Source organism: Vicugna pacos, chromosome 10 (assembly GCF_048564905.1).
Source record: "Vicugna pacos chromosome 10, VicPac4, whole genome shotgun sequence".
Lineage (NCBI taxonomy): Eukaryota > Metazoa > Chordata > Mammalia > Artiodactyla > Camelidae > Vicugna > Vicugna pacos.
Window position 1 is genome coordinate 25,886,623 of NC_132996.1, and position 23,301 is coordinate 25,909,923.

Consider the following 23,301-nt stretch of genomic DNA (forward strand, 5'->3'; position numbering starts at 1 on the left):
TATCCAGCTGTGCAGCTTAACAAGCCTTTCTGCCTGAGGCCAGCCCCGGAGTCCAGCCTCTGAGCCCCACCTGGCTGGGCTGGCCCTCTGACCCCTCTGGTTAAGCCTCCTCTCCCTGCCCTGCACACACACCCATTTTCCTTGTCTTTCCCACCAGCGATGACGACATTGTGTTTGAGGACTTTGCCCGCCAGAGACTGAAGGGTGTGAAGGACGACAAGGAGGAAGAGGAGGATGGTACCGGCTCTCCACAGCTCAACGACAGATAGACTGGGGCCGGCCCTCCCTCCGGGCGGCTCCAGGTCCACTCTCACGCACTAGGATGCTTGTTTGTCTTCTTCCTGTCCTGGTTCCCCCTCCCCTTTGTTCTTCCAGTTTCTTCCAGGGGGCCCAGTGGTCTTCCAGGTCATGGTGGTGAACCTCTGGCCTCAGGATTGGCCCACATCACCATGCCAGCAGGGCCACATGCACCACCTTCACCCCCTCACTGAAGTCACCTCTCCATCCCCCTCTCTTTTCCTGTTGACCCCCAGGAAAGCCACCATGGCTCTGAATTTGACTTTGGATGGGGAGTGGAAACAGGAGAATGGGGCACGAGGGCTTGGATGGGTGGGGATGGGGGCTCAAGACACATGAGAGGATGTCTACTGTCGCAGGCGATTAACACAGTTCTGGCAGCTAAAACATGACTGCATTGAAGGCCACCCTCCTCTGGCTGGGAGGGGCAGACCTGTGGATGGATTCTCCATGCAGTTGTTTTTGCAGTTTGGACCCACCAAACACCTCTCCCTTTCCTCCCCTGTCTCTGCCCCATGTTCCTCTGTGACTGACAGTGACATTGGTGAAGGTTTGTAGACCCCAGGTGTGGAGAAAAGCAATTGGACTTTCTTACCAGCAGTTACCTAGTCTAAGGCAAATTGTGTGAGTTAGCTCAAGTTCTACTTCAGTATCATCAGGATGTGATAGCCCAGCTGTCTTTCATCTTATGTGTGTGTCCTGCCCACAGACATGCAGAGAGAGAGAGAGAGAAGGGACAGTTCTTTAGAAAGCACCAAGCTCCTGAAGAGGTTGCCTGGGAGATGGGGGCCAGGTGGGAAGATGAGAGTCTGCTCACTCCCTTCCTTTGTATACTTATGAGGGATCAGGAATCCTGCAGGAGCAAGAGTGGAGGGCCAGAGGGGCTGGGGCCACCGGTGTCCTCCTGCCCTTGCGGTTCTCCAGGGCTAGGCTGGGCTGGCCCTGCAGGCTAGGAGAGAGCACCTGAGGCCACTGTGCCCACTGGCAAAGGGAATCCTTCCCCAGAAGGTGGCAGGTCCATCGACATGCCCTCACCTAAAAGGAAGGGGGAATTCCTTTGTGTCCCTGGGGAGTTGATGATTCCCCCCCACCCAAGAAGTTCCCAGTGTCATGGGTATCCAGTACCCACTGGCTGGTGTTGGTGTGATGGGGATGTGGGGCATTTCCAAGGCAATGGAGCAGGCAGATGATGAGGCAGGAAGTGTTAAAAGGTATCTGTTCTTGTCTGGCCTTTGATGCCCACTTACTGTGTGACCTTGGGCAAGTTTCTTTTCCTCTCTGGGTCTCAGTTCTTTAGCAGAAAAGCCAAGGGATTTGACTAGATGATCACAAAGGACTCTCCCAGCTCTGCCTCCAAGAATTTGTGAACATTAAAGCTTCTGTTCTGGTGGGCGGAGCCAGAGCCACTGACTCCGGTCTGTCTGCCACCGTTGAGGATTCACTGGGCCCCAGGGAGTGCCTTGGAGAGCTGTTAGCACCACTACCTGTATCAGCTTCAGCCCTGAGAAGGGTCCTTCTTGGGTCCCTGTGGGTGTTGCCTAATGTCAAGCCAGCACGCACCACCTGGCCCCAGGGCCCCAGCAGCACCGAAGGCCAGAGCTTGTATTTGCCGAGGCTTGGGGGAGGGGCTGCGCTAGGACCTTCTCACTCGCTTTGGATGTCCTGAAGTTGGCCTTATACCCAAGCAAATATATTGATTAGCAGGGCAAAGGGATCTCTTGTTCCCTTCTATCCTTGTCCCATATTTGTGAAAAGGGAGGCAACAAAATTTTATTATACAAGCTGGATTTCAGTGCTTTACAGTCCAGCCTCTCCTGAGGTGGACTTTATAACCACTTTCCACGGTGAAATGACCCAGTTCACACGCCTGGCCCTGCACCCTAGCCCTTCCCTTTTGGATCTCATGAAGACGCAACCCTCGGGACCCCTACCCTAGGTCAGAACCAAGTCAGCTCAGGGCAGACAAACTTCTCTGGCCAGTTCGGGGATCCCAGCTGCATACAGCCCCTTCCAGAGCTTGCTGGGCAGTTTGCACCTCATTTGGGCAGGTGTAGAGTTGATGAAGTTTTGGAACAACGCATGGTAAGCATATGCTCTCCAGGGTCGTCTTCTGGAACCTTTAGGGCTGGTACATGACCATTTAGGATTTGGAGTGATCACTCACCTACAAAATGACCTCTTCTAACCTGGTCACACAAAACCTTTGTCAGGCTGGTTTCTTGACCTCTTTCCACTTGAATATCACACTCACCCTTTTGGGTTTATCCTAGTGCTGAAATGAAGTTTCTCCAGCTGTAAGAAGCATCATGGACCCATTTAACCTTTTATTTACTCTTTGGACCCAGGACTACAGAAGGGCAGTAGTCAAGATCATTTGAATTTGGCTTAACCATCCTTGGCTGACAACTTCTCCACTCTGTGCTGAGCACTGGAGACAGAGTTGGGTTGGTCCCAGCACCTGTCCTTGGAAAGCTTATGATCAAGGGAAAGTTACAGGGGGAAGTAACGGGGAAGGCATTGCATTCAGGGCTCCATGGTTGCTGCTAGTCTGTATAGTGCCTTGATCTGAATTAGAAATGGTGCCCCTTCCATGTGGATTCAACCCATGTTGAAGTGCACAGCTTCTTGAGAGGTCATAGGCTGGAGTTTAGCCCCACTTGCCCCTGGGCTGGGCACCCTCCTGCACATCCATGCGCTGCAGCCCAGTGGGACACTAAAGCTTCTTCCTGAGAGAAAGGCCCAGATCATGTTTCCAAGCTTCTGGTTAGCTCCAGATCCTGCTCCCCCGAGCCACCCATGCACAACTGAGTCCTTCTCTGCAGGGCTCCTCTCCATCTGGAGTCAGCCTGTGCAGGTGAGCCCGTGGAGTGAAATTGGGAGTAAGGGAGCCAAACTGGGCCCCTGGCGCCAGCCCACAGTACTGGCTCTCCCTGTCCACACATCTGGGGCTTGGGCTGGCCATGCAGCTCCACACTGGGACTTTCCAGTAGGCCAGGTGGGTGACATGTAGATAGTAGTCTGGGCAGGAGGGAAGAGCATGGCCCGGGGTGAAAGTATGCAGGCAGAAGGCCAGCGGGGCTTCCTAAGCCTTCCAACCATGAGAAGAGTTCAGTCCCTGTGGAGAGAAGGACTGAGTTCTTTGGCTGGACTCCACAGACCTCCTCAGTCCCAGAGCCTGGACCAGTGAGAGTGGGCTTGCTTGGGGTGTTGATTCAGTTGGGGGAGTTGCTGACAAGCTGGTTCCCACATGGTGCAGTAAAAAGCGCACTGGCCTGGAAGTCCACAATTCTTCTCTGTTCCGGTTGTCACTACCTAGCTGAGTAGCCTTGAGCAACTCATTCAACCTCTTGATCTTGGTTTCCCTAACTGGAAAATGGGACAGTAATCCCTTCCCTGCCTGACTCAAGGAATCTGTGAGGCCCAAAGGAGATGAAAGTCAGTGGAGATGAAAATCAGTGGCGACGAAAGTCAGCTCTGTAAGTTTCCTGCCATCATGCAGGAGTAGCCTAGGGTCACACAGGAAGTTTGCTGTGGGCTGAGGCCTCCTCCCACCTGTCTTCATCTCTTGCCCCCTCTCCCTTATGCTGAGGTCAACCAGAACGAGATGCGACCAGTTTGGCTTCGGTTACCCAGCTGAGAGGGAAATTCAGATTCTCTTCAGGGATGCCATGCCCACAGGCAGTGGTCCCAGCAGCCAAGACAGACAAGACATGGAGAGTGTCAGTGATTGGGGGGTGGGGGTGCATCTTGGATGCCTTGGCTCTGATCCCAGGTTAGGAAGAGCCTCCAGCCCCCAGGCCCAGGAGAGGCTGAAACCCCCTCTACCCCATGAGAGAACCCCAAGCATGAGGTGGATCAGAAACTGCCTGCCCCTTCCCTTCAAATTACAAGGCCCCTCTAGTATCAACCAGAGCTGCCAAATGTCACTTCTTGGTGATGCTTGGGAGAGATTTGGGTCCAGGGGAAACCCAGGCCTCTTACTCTGAGAGCTGAGCCCCTGCTGACCCAACCCCAGTGGTTTCAGCAGCCCACAAAGGCAGCTTCCCTCCTGCCAGCGACTGGGGCTGGGCATTCTCCATCCATCTCGGAGGGAGGCATTAGGCCCCAGTCTTAAACACTTATAGGATCTCATGGATGTAAGCCCATATCTGTTCTGATGTTTTTCTTTTTAAAGTCAACAAGGACCAAAACAGACTCCCCCAACCCTCGTGCATAAGCCTGCATTGGGCCTAGGACTTTGCTATCCTGGCCCAGGCAGCTCCATCACTTTTGTCCTCTCTCCAGGACTGAAATGGCCTACCTGTGGGGCTGGATCCCCACCTCTGCCACTCCCCTGTAAGCTCACTGCACAGCGGCTTAAAAGAGAGGCCCATTGAGGGAGAACATCCTCCCCCGTCACTCAGTCCCAAGTCTTCACCCCAAAAGGGAAGTCAAGCACAGGTCCCCAGGACCCATGATCTATAGACTCTGACACACTGGTTTTCAAATCAGGTGCTGTGGAACCCCTGGTGTTCCACAGAGCTTTGTCAGGGGCTGCTAAGGTGGGAAGATGAGGGTGGAGGCAAAGGATAGGTCTCCAGCCCTCCCCCCATTCCTACTTCCACCAGGACAATGCCGCTTTTATCTGTCTTGCCTGTTGAAGTTTCACTTTCAAACTTTCTTCTGAAGAAAAACTTCTTCAAACCACTATTCTGAGGTTTGATCTTAGACCAGCAAGCACAGGTTCTATTCTGGCTTTTCATGTTGGAATGGCTCTAGCATTCCAATGCGAAGTATCTTTGTATTGGAACTTGGGTCACAGACCCAGTCCCAAGCACTTGCTTATTCACACACACACAGACACACACACACACGTACACATTTGATGGCCTTGTAGTCCCCACTCCCCCTGAAGCTCTGGCTTCGGTTTGATTTGGGCAGGGGCCTGGTGCTGTGAGGATGGGTCTTTGCCCTGATATTGGCCCATGCAGCGTGGGGGACGGTGGAGGAAGCAAAGAGGCCCAACCCCCTCTCAGGACTTGCGTCTGTGCCCCAGTGTGACATCCCCCTTCCCTGGCCCAGGCCAATGACAGAGGAGCAATGTAATGGGAGGAGAAACTAGTTAGTTTCCTCTTTAGTACAGCCAGGTGGATGGAAGTCTTGGTTTCATAAAAGAAATGCTGAGGGAGGACTTTATGACACAAGTCCCTCCTATGAAGGCAAGATTACAGAGACCTTTTAAGAAGCAAATTTCCCTTGAGCAATTCTAATAAGACTCCATTCCCATATTTATGGTCAACTGAGTGTGTGGCAACAGGGGGGTGCCTGAAGAGAGGCTGGTTCCCCACCCATAGCCCCCCAATTCTCTCCCTGCTGGCCTGCCCCTCTGCCCAAGTCCCTCACCAGGGTTGATGAAGAGGTGGGCACTTTGGGGACCCAGCCCTTGGCATAGAATCCTGCCTGTCCCCGACTCTGGGCATTTCAGGTGAAAATGTGAGACTCAGGGTACAGCAAGCCATGTGGCATGGGAGAAGAAGTGCCAACTGGTGTCGTCCGTTCAGTGTGAGTGTGCCTCTGGGAACCTGACCTCAGTTTCCCCTTGTGTAAGATGATAGTACCAGGCTCTGCCACCTCAGAGGGATTACTACAAGTGTCTAGATAAGTGGGTATGATGGAGGGGTCACAAACTCAGGATGTGGTCACAGTCTGCCCTGCAGATCAGCAGAGCACTCGGTGGGATGAGCGTAGGATACACCATCTTCCCGGGGCACCACTGCTCAGTGTTAGGGTCTAGCCACAGATTCTGAGGGTTGGTGGGGGCTGCCTCTTCCTTCCCAGTGGGAGCCTGATTGAGCCTGGAACTGTGTGTGGATCCTGGGTGTGGGGAGGGACAAGCAACTGGGATGGGCCTCCAGGTCTGTGGCCCTTTTGTTGAGTGACTCTTTTGTGATGCCCTTATTCCTGGAGCACCTGCCAGGTTTATCTGTTGTACCTATGGCATTCCTTATTATGTCAGATAAGTTATTACAGTTTATTCAGCTCTAACAGGACAAATGAACAAAGGGATCATAAATAGGAGACCATTAAAGGTCTTTTGTGAGAGATGTTGGCTGTGCTTTTATTTCTATCTCGTAAGCCCACAGCAGGACATAGACAAGCAAATGCTGGGCCTGCTGCCCTGGACCAGCGATGGGGCCTGTGGCTGGGTCAGGTGTTGGCCCCAACTCCAACCTGGTTCCCGTACCCCCTTCTGGAGACTGCCAGGAAGCTTTCTCCTCCCCTCACTGCCATTTACCAGCCATATAGCCTGGGGAAATTGCCAAACCTGTGATCCCACTCAGACACCACTGGATCCCATGATCCCTGGTTTGGTCCTGGGGTGAAGCCATCCCACCTTCTCTTTGGCAGAACTGACCACTTCTGCTGGAGTCCTGCCCTTGTCCCAGCCCCGGTTCTTATTCAGTTCTCATCTCCTACTCTGCTGGGTCTCCCCGAAGTCACTTCCATTTTCCACAGCTTACCCACTGCTTGTTCTAAAAGAACACATGGGAGGAGTGGTGATACAGATAAGGAAGATTCAGAATCCTAAATGACAGGGTACTGTATTAAAACAAAAGGATGATGCTGCTGATTATAAGATGACTTTCCTAGAAAATTGGTTATATAGATAAAACAATTTTTCACATTCCTTTAAGATAATGTGCAACTTAGATCAATGCATTGCCCTCCTAACTGGCCAGAAGTTGGTCTGTTTCCTCTGATGCTCCCTTGCAGCCTATGCCAGTATTTCAGTACAGGACTCTAATCAAAGAAACTGGATATAAAAATGTTGCAAGGGTTGAAAGGGGAAATGGGGTGTAGGACAACCCAGAGATCAGGTACAGTGGGAAACCACTACCCCCTGTACTGTGGAAGGACAGAGAGAGGAGGTGGTGTTACCGAGCTGGGGACCGGGGCAGCCCAGCAGGGACATTGAGGGAGATGGTATACAAAGAATAGAACACAGAAGAAACACAGCTGTTGCTGGGATGCTGCCCAAAACAGAAAGAGTGGGAGAAGTACTCTGGTTTCTCCTCTCTTCTCGCCCTCCTATTGGCAGTCTCTAATTAAAAGCTAATTTTCAAAGAATCTTGGGAAATGTAGTTTGCAATGGCCAATACCCTGCAATATAGAGCAGGAGAAGGACAGGGGATTAGATCTGAGACCAAATAGGCAAATCATCCGCTCTTCCTTAATCTTCTCATTAAAAAAAAAAACAAACAGAAATAATCCTGTTGGCCTGGATACCACAATTTAGAAGGAGTGGCCTGACATCTAAATAGGACTCTAAACATGGGAGAGGTATTTGTTTTTGCCTCTTAGCTTTGAGCTTTTCTCCTGCTGTCACAGTCTTCATGGTGTTTTGAGACTTCATTTCTCTTAGCTTTTAAAAATTACAGCAACTTAAAATTAACTATGTAGGAGTTTCAAATTCTGGCCAAGACAGAGTAAGTCCACTACAGCTGATCCCTCCTACATAAAAACTGAACAAAAATACAAAACACAACTTCCTGATGATTCTGAAAATTAAACAAAAGCAGGTAGATGGTGCAGGGGAGTAAAAATTTGGGGAAGTTACCTGCATGGAGTAAATTTCCCTTTTATTTCTCTTCTCTCTTGTGGATTTGTGCTGACATGTACTCATGGCATGCCAGGAGAGCACCAGAGAGGGACCATCACAGATAGCTGGGGTGAGTGAGATGGGAAATGAGACAGACTTCCTAGAGGAGGAATTGCTTTGGCTGAGTTTTGAAGGATGAGAACAGTTAGGCAGGTGAAGAGAGGCTTATGAGTATTTCAGATAGAACGGATAGCACATGGGGAGCATTGGGGGTGAGACAACCCAGGACCTTCAGGGAACTGTAAGGACTTTCATGTGGTTGCAAAGTGAAGGGAACCAGAAGAGCTAACATGTCATGGGACCAGACCATAGCCATAGGGAGGGAGGTTACAGATAATCAATCCAAAGAGCTTGGGTTTTTTTGTTTGTTTGTTTGTTTGTCCAGAAGACAGTGGAACAGGTTTTAAGTGGGGCAGTGAGATGGATCAGATTTATGCATTTTTAGGATCACTCTGGCAGCTGTACTGCAGAGGACAGGCCAAAAGGGGAAGCTGGAAGTGGAGGGATCAGGGAGGAGCTGGGGCAGGGATCCAGCTGATAGAGGTAGAGGCTGGGATCAGCTGGGGGAAGAAGAAGGACCGATTGGAGGGGTATTTAGGGGTAGAATGGCCAGAACTGGCCTCCCATCTCGTATTTGAATATTCAGTCTCAGCACTTTTGCGTTCACCATTTCTTCTGCCTGGATTGACTTTTCCTAGGCTCTTTACAGAGCTCTTTCATTCCCATTCTTCAGGGTAAGCCACCTTCTCACAGGAGCCTGCCTGACTACCCCATTCAGAGGACACACTTCCCCATCACTCTTACATCATTCTATTTCCCTCATAAGAAGTATCTTTCTTGTTTATTTACTTGTTTATAGTCTAAGCACATGAGCTCTGAGTTCTAAGCCCTTATTCACAGTGTGACCTTGAACAAATTGATCATCTATCTTATATACCTTACTTTCTTCATTTGTAAAGTAGGAATAATAATACCTACTTTACAGAATTGCCATCAGACTAAAATGAGTTAATATATGTAAAGTGCTTAGAACAACCCCCAGCTTCTTCCTAGCATAGAGCTTGGCACATCATAGGCACTTGATAAAATACTTGCTGAATGGATCATGTCAAAAAGGAAGAAGGCCGATCACTAGAAAGGAAATAGAAATAGCAATTAAAAACCTCCCTACAAATAAAAGTCCAGGACCGGATGGCTTCACCGGGGAATTCTACCAAACATACAAAGAAGAACTCATACCAGTCCTTCTCAAACTCTTCCAGATGATTGAAAAGGAGGGAATACTCCCAAACTCATTCTATGAAGCCACCATCACCCTGATACCAAAACCAGGCAAAGACACTACAAAAAAAGAGAATTATAGGCCAATATCACTGATGAACATAGACGCCAAAATCCTCACCAAAATTTTAGCAAATAGAATCCAACAACACATAAAAAAGATTATACATCATGACCAAGTGGGGTTCATCCCAGGGACACAAGGCTGGTTCAACATACGCAAATCAATCAATGTAATACATCACATCAACAAGAGAAAGGACAAAAACCACATGATCATCTCAATCGATGCAGAAAAAGCATTTGATAAAATTCAACACCCATTTATGATAAAAACTCTCGCCAAAGTGGGTATAGAGGGAACATATCTCAACATAATAAAAGCTATATATGACAAACCTATAGCCAGCATAGTTCTCAACGGTGAAAAACTCAAAAGCTTCCCACTAAAATCTGGGACAAGACAAGGATGCCCACTATCACCACTCCTATTCAATATAGTCCTGGAAGGCCTAGCCACAGCAATCAGGCAAGAGAAAGAAATAAAAGGGATCCAAATTGGAAAAGAAGAGGTAAAAGTGTCATTATATGCTGACGACATGTTACTATATATAGAAAACCCTAAAAGGTCCACAAAAAAGCTACTAGAGCTGATCGAAGAATTCAGCAAGGTAGCAGGTTACAAAATTAATGTTCAAAAATCAGTTGCATTTCTTTACACTAACGATAAATCAACAGAAAAAGAAAGTAAAGAAACAATCCCCTTTAAAATAGCACCCAAAGCAATAAAATATCTGGGAATAAATCTAACCAAGGAGGCGAAAGAATTATACACAGAAAACTATAAACCATTGATGAAGGAAATTAAAGAAGACTTTAAAAAATGGAAAGATATTCCATGCTCTTGGATTGGAAGAATCAATATTGTTAAAATGATCACACTGCCCAAGGCAATCTACAGATTTAATGCAATCCCTAACCAATTACCCAGGACATATTTCACAGAACTAGAACAAATCATAATAAAATTTATATGGAACCATCAAAGACCTAGAATTGCTAAAGCATTACTGAAGAGAAAGAAAGAGGCTGGAGGAATAACTCTCCCAGACTTCAGACAATACTATAGAGCTACAGTCATCAAGACAGCATGGTATTGGTACCAAAACAGACATATAGACCAATGGAACAGAATAGAGAGCCCAGAAATGAACCCACAAACTTTTGGTCAACTCATCTTCGACAAAGGAGGCAAGAATATACAATGGAATAAAGACAGTCTCTTCAGCAAATGGTGTTGGGAAAACTGGACAGCAGCATGTAAAACAATGAAGCTAGAACACTCCCTTACACCATATACAAAAATCAACTCAAAATGGATTAAAGACTTAAACATAAGACAAGATACAATAAACCTCCTAGAGGAAAACATAGGCAAAACATTATCTGACATACATTTCAAAAATTTTCTCCTAGAAGAAATAAAAGCAAGAATAAACAAATGGGACCTAATGAAACTTACAAGCTTCTGCAGAGCAAAGGAAACCAGAAATAAAACAAGAAGAAAACCTACGGAATGGGAGAAAATTTTTGCAAGTGAAACCGACAAAGGCTTGATCTCCAAAATATATAAGCAGCTCATACGACTCAATAAGAAAAAAACAAACAACCCAATCCAAAAATGGGCAGAAGACCTAAACAAGCAATTCTCCAAGGAAGACATACAAATGATCAAAAAACACATGAAAAAATGTTCAATATCACTAATTATCAGAGAAATGCAAATCAAAACTACAATGAGGTATCACCTCACACCAGTCAGAATGGCCGTCATTCAAAAATCCACAAATGACAAATGCTGGAGAGGCTGTGGAGAAAGGGGAACCCTCCTACACTGCTGGTGGGAATGCAGTTTGGTGCAGCCACTATGGAAAACAGTGTGGCGATTCCTCAAAAGACTAGGAATAGACTTACCATATGACCCAGGAATCCCACTCCTGGGCTTGTACCCAGAAGGAAATCTACTTCAGGATGACACCTGCACCCCAATGTTCATAGCAGCACTATTTACAATAGCCAAAACATGGAAACAACCTAAATGTCCATCAACAGGTGACTGGATAAAGAAGATGTGGTATATTTACACAATGGAATACTACTCAGCCATAAAAACCGACAACATAATGCCATTTGCAGCAACATGGATGCTCCTAGAGAATGTCATTCTAAGTGAAGTAAGCCAGAAAGAGAAAGAAAAATACCATATGAGATCGCTCATATGTGGAATCTAAAAAACAAAAACAAACAAACAAAAACAAAGCATAAATACAGGACAGAAATAGACTCATGGACAGAGAATACAGACTTGTGGTTACCAGGGGGGTAGAGGGTGGGAAGGGATAGACTGGGATTTCAAAATTGTAGAACAGATAAACAAGATTACACTGTATAGCACAGGGAAATATACACAAAATGTTATGATAAATCACAGAGAAAAAAATGTGACAATGAGTGTGTATATGTCCATGTATGACTGAAAAATTGTACTGAACACTGGAATTTGACACAACACTGTAAAATGATTATGAATCAATAAAAATGTAAAAAAAAAAAAAAGGAAGAAGGAACGTTCCCATATTGATCAGCAGATAGTGCATGTATGCAAAAAAAAAAAAAATTTTTTTTTAGCTGGTTCCGCTCTTACACAAATTGGCCGACAGATGTCGCTGCAGCTCCCTGGGTCAAGAAACCAAGGCCGTGACGGGCTGAGCCAGTCAGTGGCCGATGTTGTCCAGACAGGATGCTGGACAAGTACTCCCAATGGAGGGCCAGAAAGCTATAATTGTGATAAAAAGTAAAGTCGAAAAGTTAAGGCTAAATTATGTTTTACATGATTACATATTCTAAAGCTGCATTTTCTTTCTGTTTTCTCACTTTATTGAACAGTAACAAGGATGGCCACGCAGGCATCTTCTACAATCGCAGCCTCAGTTCAATGAGCTGAGAGGTTGTGGGAGTTAAAGGGAGCAGGTATCTGCCATGCAGCAGACAGAGGCCTTGAGCCCTGAGTGATGCCTCTTCCTCTGTGTTTCGGATTTCTGCGGGGCAGGGACAGTGCTCACAAATCTCTGTGCACCAGGAATGGGGACCCAGAAAGGAACTGGACCCAGCCCCGTGGGGGAACGTCTGGTGCAGATAATGGGCAGGAAAACCCATAAGCACAAATGAAGGTCTGGGGGATCCAGTGACAGGAAGAAAACAGTGAGGTCAGGAAAGCAGAGGGGGCTCTTGAGCTGTCCTGCTGCCCTCTGTGTCGGAAAAGCTTCCCGGGCAGAGGGCACTGTGTGAGCAAAGGTATGGGGCCTGGAATAGCTGGGCTCCATTTTAAAACCTGAGTAGTTTGGTGTGGCTGGTGAATAGCATTCAAGAAGTTGTTTAGCATGGCTGGAGGACAGAGTCAAGGACAGGGAGTGTATTAGCTATACAGTGCTGGTAGACTAGCTAGTCTAGCAGTCTAGCACTTTTTCTTTTCCTCACCAGGCCTTGTCAAAATTCACTGGAGTCCAGGGCCCACCAGCCTGGTACAGTTCTACCTTATTCTTGTCCCAGTGTAATTACTTATAGCGGTCCCTTTCACTCTCCAAAGTTCTCTATTTTGGATGGTCACCCTAGTTAGGGGCCCTCCATGCCTCCATTATCACATCTTTACTGAGCACAGGAGCCAGATCTGGTCCATCTCAGCAGGTGCTCGGCAGAGAGGAGGGGCTCAGGAAGTATGAGTTTCATGCAGGGGAACCTCAGAGCTTAGGGGTCCAGAACAAACCCCTTTCTCCTCTCAGAGACAGGTAGAGACACCCCTCCCTTCAAGAAGGATCCCTCATCAGGATTTCTGCCTGCAAGGGGCTAGAGCAGGTTTCTGGGACCTGCTGGAAGCTCTTGATGAAGAGAGCTGAAGAGAACTTCCCACTCCTTCCTTGTTGGCTTTCTTTTTCCTATCTTGAGGCCACCACAGGCCCGGCCGCAAGAGGCAATGATCACAGGGGTACAGACACAGAGTCAGGAAGTGGGGCAGCCCTGTCAGACACTCAGACCCAGAGCAGGGTAGAGATGTCCGCAGGGGGCATCCTGAACTCTGGATCTGCTCTGCTCCAGACATGATGTGTGACCTGGATGGGCTCCTGCACTCTCTGGACCTCAACTTCCCCACCAGGACACTGAAGGGTTAGTTGAGGTGCTATGCATGGTACTAGGCAAACTGCCCTGAGGCAGTGCTGAGGGAAGAGGGTGGGGGCAGTGAGGGAGGGGTGAAGGGGTGGAGGAGGGGACTCTGAAGGCAGCCAAACCATTACCAAAGGAATATTAACTGCCCCCATCACTTCTCCCAGTCCAGGAAAGGCCATGCCCATAAATTAGGGCCGTGAGTCTGCCGGGCAGAGACTTTAATGAAGAAGGAGATGGACCTCAGTGAGAGCCGGCAGTGCCTCTGGAGGTCACAAGTCCAGCCCCAGCCTGGACAGAAGGAACCTGGAGCCAGAGAGGGGCGGGGGATGTCCACAGTCAGGGTCAGACTGGGCCAGGAAGCCAGGCGCCGGCTCTGCCGTGTTCACGGCTGAATCCCCAGCACCCAGCACAGTGTAGGGTCTAACCAATGTTTCCAACTGATTAAGGACCAGATGACATGGCAAGTCATGCTGAGCTCAGACTGAAACTCAGTCCTCGGACTCCAGCTGGGCCCTCACTGGCTCCCACTCAGACTTGAGGAGCGTGAGTAGGAAAAGGGTCGCAGAAGTAAAAGTCTTCTCAAGGAGATGGTGATCATGGTATCTCTTTGTTTTTGAGAGGAAATTTCAGTTTTCACAGGGTCACAGAACTCCAGGAAGTCGGACGTGTTTCTCGGAACAGAACTGCCTTCATGTCTATCACATTTCTGATAGTCACACAACTTTTCTCTCCCCCTTTCCCTGCTCTCCATCGTACCTGCTCTTTAAGGGCACATCCTAGATGGAGTTCCGTACCCCACCCCACCCCAGCTTTGCCCTTGCAGTACCCTGCCCGCAACTTCCAGCAGCATCCATAACATCTGATTGGGGGGAGACTAGCCATTTAGCCGGTCCCTGGTACTGCTGAGAGAGGGTCTGGAGTGGGTGGGTGACATCAGGGTGTAAGGGGAGGACCAGTCAGACTCCTCCATCTCACCTTTTCCTGCAAGGCCTCTTCGTGGCCCCTTCCCTTACCCCCTAGTTCATCTGGCCTCCCGTGGTCTTAGCTCTGACTCCTCTGTCTTCATTGCCTGGCATGAGGCCTGGCATAAAAAGGATGGGCAGAAGGAAGGCACAAGTAAGAGGCACCATGCAGTTCTCCTGGCCCACATATCACACCTTCCCACTTCCCTGTCTTCTTTTCTGAAGGTGGAAGTCCCTTGAGTGCCTCCCAGGGGAGCATGAAGGGAACACAGAACCACCTTACCCCCACACACTGTCCCATCTACCCTCAACCGTTAATGGTCTTCTCAAATTCTCAGACTAACAGGATTTTCCTGCCTCCAGGACTTTGCACAAGCTGATACTTCTGATCTTTCTCTGTTCTTCAAACTCCTACTCATCCTTCAAAACCCTGCTCAAATGTGACTTTAAGAAGCTTCCCTAAGCTTGGTTGAGAGCCCTTATTCTGAGCTCTCATGGTTTCCTGGCACCTTTCTCTAGAACTTGAATGAATATAATTTCCCCCAGGGTCACTAGCTTTTCTAGGACTGGCAAAGTTGTATTCAATAGAGACTAAGCAAATGGCTGGATTTGCAGAGGAAGCAAGGCTGGGGGCCCTGGGAACCTGCTGAGAGTCTCATAAAGCCAAAGGCCACTGACAGGCTGCAAGAAGGGTAGCAGCTCAGAGACATTTGATGAGAATCAGTGAATGGTACTAAGGTTAAATGTCAGTTGGCATACATTAGGTTTCAATTATTGATTTTTTTGACAACTATTGATTTGGTATTTAACCCTCAAAGATTGTTGCTGACAAAGAACCCACAGCTAGTAGCATGTTTCATTTGCTAGGACTTACTGCAGTATTAGGCTACATTATCAGAGGACATGTCTTTGGAACTGGGGAGGTGACCTTTTAGAGACACAGTTCTCTAACCTGTATTAGGGAGACCATCACTATTTTGTCCTGCAGGATGGGCAGAGCACCCTTTGAAGGTCATGGATGGATGGAAATGCTTCAAGAGAATTTAACCCCTTTTCATGAGAGATGACTGGAAGAAGGGGTAAGGAATTTGCTGGGAGAAGATATGGACACTGACACAGGACCAACCACTCTGTGAAGAGCTGTCCTGGGGTGAGGTGTGCTCCTTGCCTCAAGGCAAACTGGGAGTGTCAAGGAGTCCCAGGCAGATTTCTCTAGCACTGAGAGGGATGCTCCCAGGACAGGGAGTGAGCTCCTCATCAAGAGAGGGTCCTCTTTGTTGACAGCTTATGAGGCTTCCCACATTACTTCTGAGGTCCCTATCAATGTTTAGAAGACACAAATTCTAGAACTACACAGCCCTAAGATTCTAAAATGCCAGAATTCTAGACTTCTGCCATGTGGTTCTAGGGCTCTGAGACCCTAGATGTAAAATAACCCAGCCTGGAGACCTTGAGGCAGAAGAGAGCCTCCTATCCTGGTCCTACTGGCCCAGAACTCATCTGCCTCCTTGCTCTGCATATCTCAGGGGGTTATTTTACCCACCACTCCCCCACGCCCTCAACTAGGCTGCCTCTCCTCCTAGCCTCTCATATACTCCTGCAATTCTTACCCTTCTAGCCAGGAGAGCATGGCGTGACACAGTACGTAATTGAGTATCAGGTAATTCATCTGAGATGATGCCAAAGTTATATGATCCCTCCTCTTTACTGTCTGAATTAACTGCCTCTGATTCTCTGTACCTGAATTTTCTCCTTGATAGTATCATCTGATGCTAGTTTGTCAGTCCAGCTGTATCTCCCCCATAACTCCCAACTCCACCTCAGTAATGGAACCAGTGGGTAAGAGGATGCAGAGGAAGCACAGGATCCTACCCCGTGGATAAGCCTATCTCAGGATAAAAAGCAAACTGGCTTAGAGAGCAATGCTATCCCAATGGGAAGTCCCTCCATGTGTCTAGCCTCAGTCCTACTACATATAGTCAGAGCCCATTTCTTCTCCTATACTCTGAGAGAAGACACCGAGGGTCATTGCTTCACCTCAAGAAGGTCCAAAATGCTCTCCTTGGTGTCCTCTGACCCTCTTCAACAACCCAAGGTCAACACTTCAATCACATAGCACCACTTAAAAGAGCAGAGTATCTGATATTATTGCAGACTTTATAGAAAACTGCCCAGGGGAGATCCAGATTTCTCAGGTTGAGGTGGGAATGCAGACCTCAAGCCAGTATGTTGAAGGAGGGTGACTTCCTGTGTGTAGAGACAGCACAGGCCAGCCATTCTGCCTGACCTAGGGGGTGGGAGTCAGGGAGAGGCAGCCCCCTCCCCACTCACCGATTGTGCTTTGGGATCATGCAGAAGGCAGGGCGCTGAGGCTCTGACCCTGGACAGGAGAGGTTGTGCCTGAGACAGAAGAGACCTCCTTCCTCTTCCAGAAGGCATTCAGGGGCAGGGTTGGGAGGGGGTGGCAGCAAGGACTCCCCAGGGGAGAAGAGTCACGTGGGTGGAAAGAGCATGTGGGCAGCAACTCCCAGCCAGTGGGGGTGACCTCCCCTACCCCTCTCTTCAGCAAGACGGTCAGGTGACCCTGGTTCTGAGTCCAGACCATCTACTTTGCACCCTCAGGACTCTCTCCTCCAGGATCCCCATGGGGATCTGCTGATATGGTTGGAGGGGGGTGCTTGGCACCTGCACCTGTTTTGCAGGGCTGGAGAGCTCATCGTAGGAGGAAAGGGGGATGGGCATATCACAGGGATGGATTCCTCACTGGACCCAGACACAGGGAGTGGTAGGCGTGGGTACTGAGTGCAAGCAATAGGTGTGGGGGGAATTGAGAGCCTAAGACTTGGGTAGGGGATGAAACTCAGATCCAAGCAAAGAGGTGAGAGTTTGAGATTGGAGACAAGAATTGAGTACTGGGGGCTCAGAGCCAAAAGTGGGAAAGGCTGAGGATCGGCCCCACACTAAGGCTATAATGGGGTGTGCCTGTTCCTGGGATGGGAGAGACAGGAGCTGAGCCTCAAGCCTGGGCCAAGGAAGGAAGGGGCCTGGGCCAAAGCTGGGGTGGTGGGAGGTATGAAATACATCCTCAGATTGGGGGAGGGTGCCCAACCCTCAGAGCTCCGGGATATAGATCTCTACGCAGGATAGAGGGTAGAGCTCTGGGATGAGGGAAAAAAAGGCTCAAACTCCACAAAAACCTTCAGGTGGGGATGCTCTGCTTCTGAGATCAGAATGGGATGTGAGGGTCCCTGAGCTCTGGAAGGGAGCTGAGGGCTCCAAGCTGGAGTGTAGTCTAGGGGATGTTCAGTCCTGAGAGGTCTGGGCTTAAAGCACAGGGTGGGGAAGCAGTCTCAGTTTGGGGATTGAAGGACAGGGTCTCTGGGTGAGTCCTGAAAAGCAGAGGGGCTTTGGGTGGTTCAGGAGGGATGTCAGAGCCTGGGATGAGTGGATGGAATTTCTGGAATCAGAAGAGGGTGTCTCTGCGTCTTTGACGGTGACAGGTCTCAGAGGCTGGGGGGAGAGGGAATACAGCTTGGGGCCTCCGGGTGGGCGAGATGCCATAATCCAAAGGTCTCAGGTCGGTCAGGGGCAGATCTCAAAGCCCCAAGCTCGCGGGTATCTGACAACCATGGCTTTGGGGCAGGTTGCCCCAGTAAGGTCGTCAGCTGGCAGGGGCGGCCCCCAAGTCTCAATAGGAGAAGTTCAGAGGCCAGAGCCCGGAGAAGTGGCGCGAGAGCCTGCTGGGGCGGTCGGGGCGGAAGCGCGGCGCGGGTCGGCGTCCTGCTCGTAGCGGTAGTGGTAGCCCTCCATCTGGTCCCGGCAGGCCTCGCGCAAGTTGCGCATCCAGCGCTGGATGCCGCGGCGGTTTAGGTAGAGCACCATTAGGAAAATGAGGCCGATGAGCGCCAGAACCAGCCCAAAGAAGACGTAGGAGGCTTCCAGCTCCGGGCTGGCGAGTTCTACTTCTTCCCCGCGACCGTCGGTGTCGCCGTCGACGCAGCGCAGCCGCGCCTCGTCCAGTTCCAGGAAAGGCCGATCGTGCAGCGCCCGCGGGGCGGCGCAGCGCAGGCGCCGGGCGTCGGGTACGCGCTCCGTGGCGTTGCGCAGCCAGGCCAGCAGGGGGCGCGCGGGGCAGCCGCAGCGCAGGGGATTGTCCGCGAGCAGCAGGCGCGGCGCGGGAAGGCCGCCATCGCGCTCTAGCGCGTGCAGCTCGTCGGGGCCCAGGCCGGTAAGAGAGTTGAGGCTCGCGTCCAGCTGCTCGAGGCGCGGCCGGCGCAGCGCGGTGGGCGGCAGGCGGTTCAGTGCATTGCCCGCCAGGCCGAGGAGGCGCAGCTCGTCCAGCGGGGCGAGCGCAGCGTCCAGCGAGGCTAGCAGCGCGGGGCCGCCCCGCGCCAGCGCATGGTTGAGCTGCAGCGAGCGCAGCCCGGGCAGCCCGCGGAAGGCGCCGACGCCCAGGGCTCGCAGTGGGTTGTGGCTCAGGTCGAGCGCCGCCAGACTGGGCAGTCCGTCGAAGGCGCCGTCCTCCACAACCTCGATGTTGTTGTGCGTGAGGCGCAGCGCCGTCAGGAGAGGCAGGCGCACGCCGCCCGCCGCCGCCTCCTCCCCGTCCGCGTCCCCGCCGGCGAAGGCGGCCGCGCGCAGCACCGTCAGGTTGGCGCCCACGATGGTGAGGTTGCGCGCGTCCGGCGGCACATCCCGCGGCGGCTGCCGGAGCTCCGCGCCGGACGCGCAGCGCAACAGCAGCTTGGGGCCGCCAAAGCAGTAGCACTGGAAAGGACAGGGTGCGGCGGGCCGGCTCAGCGCCGCGGCCACAAGCAGCAGCCCAGGCAGCAGCGGGCACCTGTGCTCCGGCTGTCCCACGCGCGGGGCCATCGCGGCTGCCCCCGCATCCAGCGCCCGGTCCGCCGCGCTCACCAGTGAGTTCGGAGCGCCTTGGGGGCGGGGAGGGGGGCGGGTGGGGCAAGTCCTTGACCCGCAGCGTCTGGCGGTCGCCGTCGGCTCGTCCGCTGGCTTTACAGTCCGAGGAGCCTTCACTTTCCTGGCTGGGGCGAGAGGGGTCCGGCGGGGAGCCGAGCCCCCCGCCCCGGTTGCCCTCCTCGCCCTGCGCACCGGCCTCCGACTTCTGCGGCCGTTCAGGGCTCGGAGCCGAGTGGGCAGGGTTTGCTTCCCCCCCCTCCCCGCCTCCCCCCTCCCCGCCTCCCGGCCTCCTCCTCCGCCCCCAGCGGTGTCTCCGCGCCCTCCTCGCGGAGAGGCGGAGTGGGAGGCTCCCGAAAAACCAGGGCTTTTGGCTGCTGCTTTTGGCTGCTCTTCCCCCTTCTCTGCTCCCGGACTGCTGAGAAGTTTGGCTTTCCGAGGTTCTGACTTGCTGCCTCCTCATCTCTCCCCATCCCCCGCGTTTAAGCTGGTTCCTTCCTCCTCCCTCTCTGGCACGTGTGGGGCGGGGCAGGGCCGGGCGGGGGAGAGCCGGCAGGTGGGTCAGCAGCACTGAGCGAGAATTTGGAGGAAAGACTTTGGAGTTCCTCCTACAAGCGCAGGCAGGGATGAGGGGTGGGATGAGAAAGTTACTAATTTTTCAGCCTCTTCCTAATCCCAATGATCAAGGAGTGGGCTGTGCTAGGAGAGACTGGAAAATTCCCAGCCTCGGTTCCCTCCTCTGTGACCCCAGTTACGTTACGCCTGGCTGGGTCAAAACCCCTGCAAGTCCTTTGAGACCACTGTTTTCTCCACCCTCAACCCATCCTCCCTGAGGAAGTCAGTGACACCCCCTCCTCCTTCCTTCCCCTCACCCCCACAACTCACTGGCTGCTCTGCCTGGAGTTCTTCCATCGTATTTCCTCCACCAGGCTGGACTCCACCCCCACGCACTCTCCTAGGCTCTGGGACTCTGTGGGTCTGGTGATTCAGCTCTTTACTGACCCTCACTGCCCTAGCACCTGGGCACCCCGCTAGGTTGTTCTGGTCTCAGGACCTTAGGGTTGTTGGATGCCACCAACTGCCCCTCCTCCCCTGTAGGGTGCCCCACCTATAAATGGTGGACGGGTAGGAGAGTTTGGGGCTCCAGAGGTTGTGAGAACAGGAGCAGATTTTGCAGCATGGAATCGGGGGTCTCAGAGGGAGCCAGGGCTGAGCTCTTCATAGGTTTGGGTTGTTCTGGATCCCCCCCCCCCCAACTTAAGAGCTCCAGACCTGATTTAAAGAGACAGGCTCCTGAGAAGGCAGCACTTCTGGCCTTGGCATAAATTATTCAGGCTGGAGAGACTGACATTTGATCTGTGGGCCATTCTGGTATCAGCAGAGCTGGTTGGGATAGAGGCTCCCCCGACCTAAGAATCAGTCAGTTTCTTTCTCTTGAATAAGGAGTGGTTGTTGGGTGACTTCTTCCCTGAAGTTATATTTAACTGACGACCAACCGATCAATACCACTTAAGGAGAAGAAGTAGACCCTGTGGTGGCGTGGGTCTCAGGCAAGAGCCAGTGTTAAGGACCAGGGATGTTGATGCTGAAGGTGGGGGCACCTGCCCTTCCCCTTCCCTCTCTCTCGCCTGTCCCTATCATCACTCCCAGGTATTGGTAGATGAGAAAAGTAACTTGCACATGCATATTGAACATGTCTGTACAGATGTACATGCACGTGTACTCTTAGATGCATGCTTAACACATGAACAGACCTAGCTGTGTCCACATGTGAGGACATCAACACTCAAGCTCACTTGGATGTGCATACACATGCGGAAGAAGGCTTGCAGAAGCTTGTGCATAGTTCCAGGAAGGCTCAGATTTGCCTTTTGCAGTTACATGCAGGCTCATTCTTGCATATGTGCATACATGTGAGCATAGATTTGAGTGCATCCTCATGTGTCCATAGATTCATAAGCACATACATATTTGAACATTCATACTTCTGGGACCATGCAGATTTTTGGGTGTGTTCTCTGAGGGGCAAGCCTACAGACCTATGCATGCAATCACATACATCCAGAGGTTGGTGAACACACTCTGAGCCCATTCCTGCCCTCCACCATGTCCTTGGTCTGTGACGTTAACAGGGTGTGGTGTCTTCTCTTATGGGCCTAAGAGCTCAAACAGGTGCCATTGGGGCTGGGCCCTCAGCTCTTGTACTCGTCCAGCCCTGGCTCCAAGCCCCAGCTCTGACATCTCCCCCAGTGGGAGGCATGGGTTCTCTTCACTGTTGTGTTTCCAGTACAGTGACTAGCACAAGAGATTGTGCAGTAAATGTTTGTAGATGAATGAATGAATGAATGAATGAATGAAAAGATCTTTGCTTCACTATCCTGCTGCATAGAGCCCCTCTGCCTCCAGTCTTTAAGAAATGACAGACCAACTGCTAAAGCCAGATACCCCCTCCCCAGGCCCCATGGTGGCTGGTTCCTGATTGACTGATGGCCCTCCTGGGAAGCAGCTGCAGAGTTAGCAGGCAGCTTTTGTTTGAGGGTGAGGAGAGGGGCAGTGCTAGATACCTCAGTTTGGGAAAGGAGATCCACAGAGAACCTAGGACCATCAGGTGCCAGAAAACAAGGCAATGACTGTGTTCCGTAAATGGGGAATCTGAGACCACAGGGCCAGGGACTTGCCACAAAGCCTGTAGTTCTCAGGACTTTGTCTGGAAACCTGACCCCAGGATCCTTACTCAGGGCCTTATCCAAGGTAGCGGCTGAGTCTGAGAGGGGCCAGCATCACAGGAAAATCCCATCCTGCTCCCAGGAAGCTGAGGCCAAGAACAGATGCCAGGGTGGGTCTGGTGTGACCTTGAACCTCTCTCTACTTCTGGGCTGTCAGCTTCTGCTTCTGCAAAGTAGATGGGCTTCTGAGTTCCTGTCGTTCCTGTTCCTTTCAGAGCTGTTGTGATAATGTGAAGGGAAAATGTTTTGAATCAAGAAAAGCCATATTACTTAGGTTCATGCCATGCTTTTGCCATGTGACTCTGGACAAGGCATTGCCCTTTTCTGGGACTAATTAGCTCCCATGTCTTTTTGCTGTTTTCTTCCTTCCTCCCCCAACACTGCAATTTCATGGTAGTTTGTAAAAAGAATGAGTCTCCAGTTGCTGCCTCTGTGTATGCTTCTACTCTGCCTTCTCCCTGCCCTCCCCTCTTTGTACAGGTGTCCCCTTTCTCTGTCCAAGTTCCCCTGGAACCAAGTCTGTGAGCCATGTGGGGGCCTCTGTTCTCGGAAGGAACAGCCCTCTCCACCTTGGGGTTGTCAGTGTTCAGCATGTAGTAGGTGTTCAATAAATGTGTTTCCAATTGCATCTGAGACTGTGTGTTTATTCTCTGATTGCTCACTGTTTGCCCCACATGGGGTGCTCTCTCCCTTTGACTGTTTCTCCAGCCCAGCCCTCTGTCTCTCAGGGCTCAGCATGAGTTTTGTCCCCTCCAGGAAGCCTTCATGACTTCCTTTGCTCTCCTTTGAACTTCACTTAGTGATCAGAGAGGGCAGAGCTTCCCTGAGCTCCCTGACTGTCAGCAGCTGCGGCTCAGGACCCATCTGATTTCTTGTGTTGTTAGCTCAGAGCTCAGTTTGGAGAAGGCAACAGGGAACATTTACTAAATGAAATAATGATTTAAAAATCTTTGGCTCCATCCACCCATCCCTGTGAAGCTGGCTAGGTGAGGATCCCCCATCTACACTTTATACTAGGAGACAGCTGCCCAGAAAGGTTAAGTGCTTTCCCCAAGGTTTCACAGCCGACTGGGACCAGAGCCTGACAGCAGCTCGGTTTTCCTGCTTATCTCTTGTGCCGCAGCCCTCCCCATCCTAGGTTCTCTAGGGAGTGACTGGGTCAGATCCCAAGGGAGCCTGTGGACAAAGAGTTTAGGCCCTCAGGGTTTCCTTAGGACTCAGTGAGGCACTCCAGCCCCACCCAGGCAGAGTGATTCTCTGC

At 51.0% G+C, this 23,301-nt stretch overlaps 2 protein-coding genes across 9 annotated transcripts in view; one reads left to right on the forward strand and one right to left on the reverse strand.

The window, feature by feature from the left end:
* ARRB1 (arrestin beta 1) overlaps positions 1 to 6,378 on the forward strand; it is a 73,775-nt gene extending 67,397 nt beyond the window's left edge. For all 8 annotated transcript variants that reach the window (XM_072969190.1, XM_072969187.1, XM_072969188.1 and 5 more), the window contains one exon: positions 158 to 6,378. In XM_072969190.1, coding sequence (XP_072825291.1) covers positions 158 to 269 — 112 coding nt within the window. In that variant the 3' untranslated portion in view covers positions 270 to 6,378. The remainder of the gene's footprint in view (positions 1 to 157) is intronic.
* A 10,168-nt stretch (positions 6,379 to 16,546) lies between these two features.
* TPBGL (trophoblast glycoprotein like) lies at positions 16,547 to 19,508 on the reverse strand. Its single transcript, XM_072970763.1, has one exon. The coding sequence runs from the start codon at positions 19,270 to 19,272 to the stop codon at positions 18,103 to 18,105; it is 1,170 nt and encodes a 389-aa protein (XP_072826864.1). The 5' UTR covers positions 19,273 to 19,508; the 3' UTR covers positions 16,547 to 18,102.
* Positions 19,509 to 23,301: the final 3,793 nt, after the last annotated feature.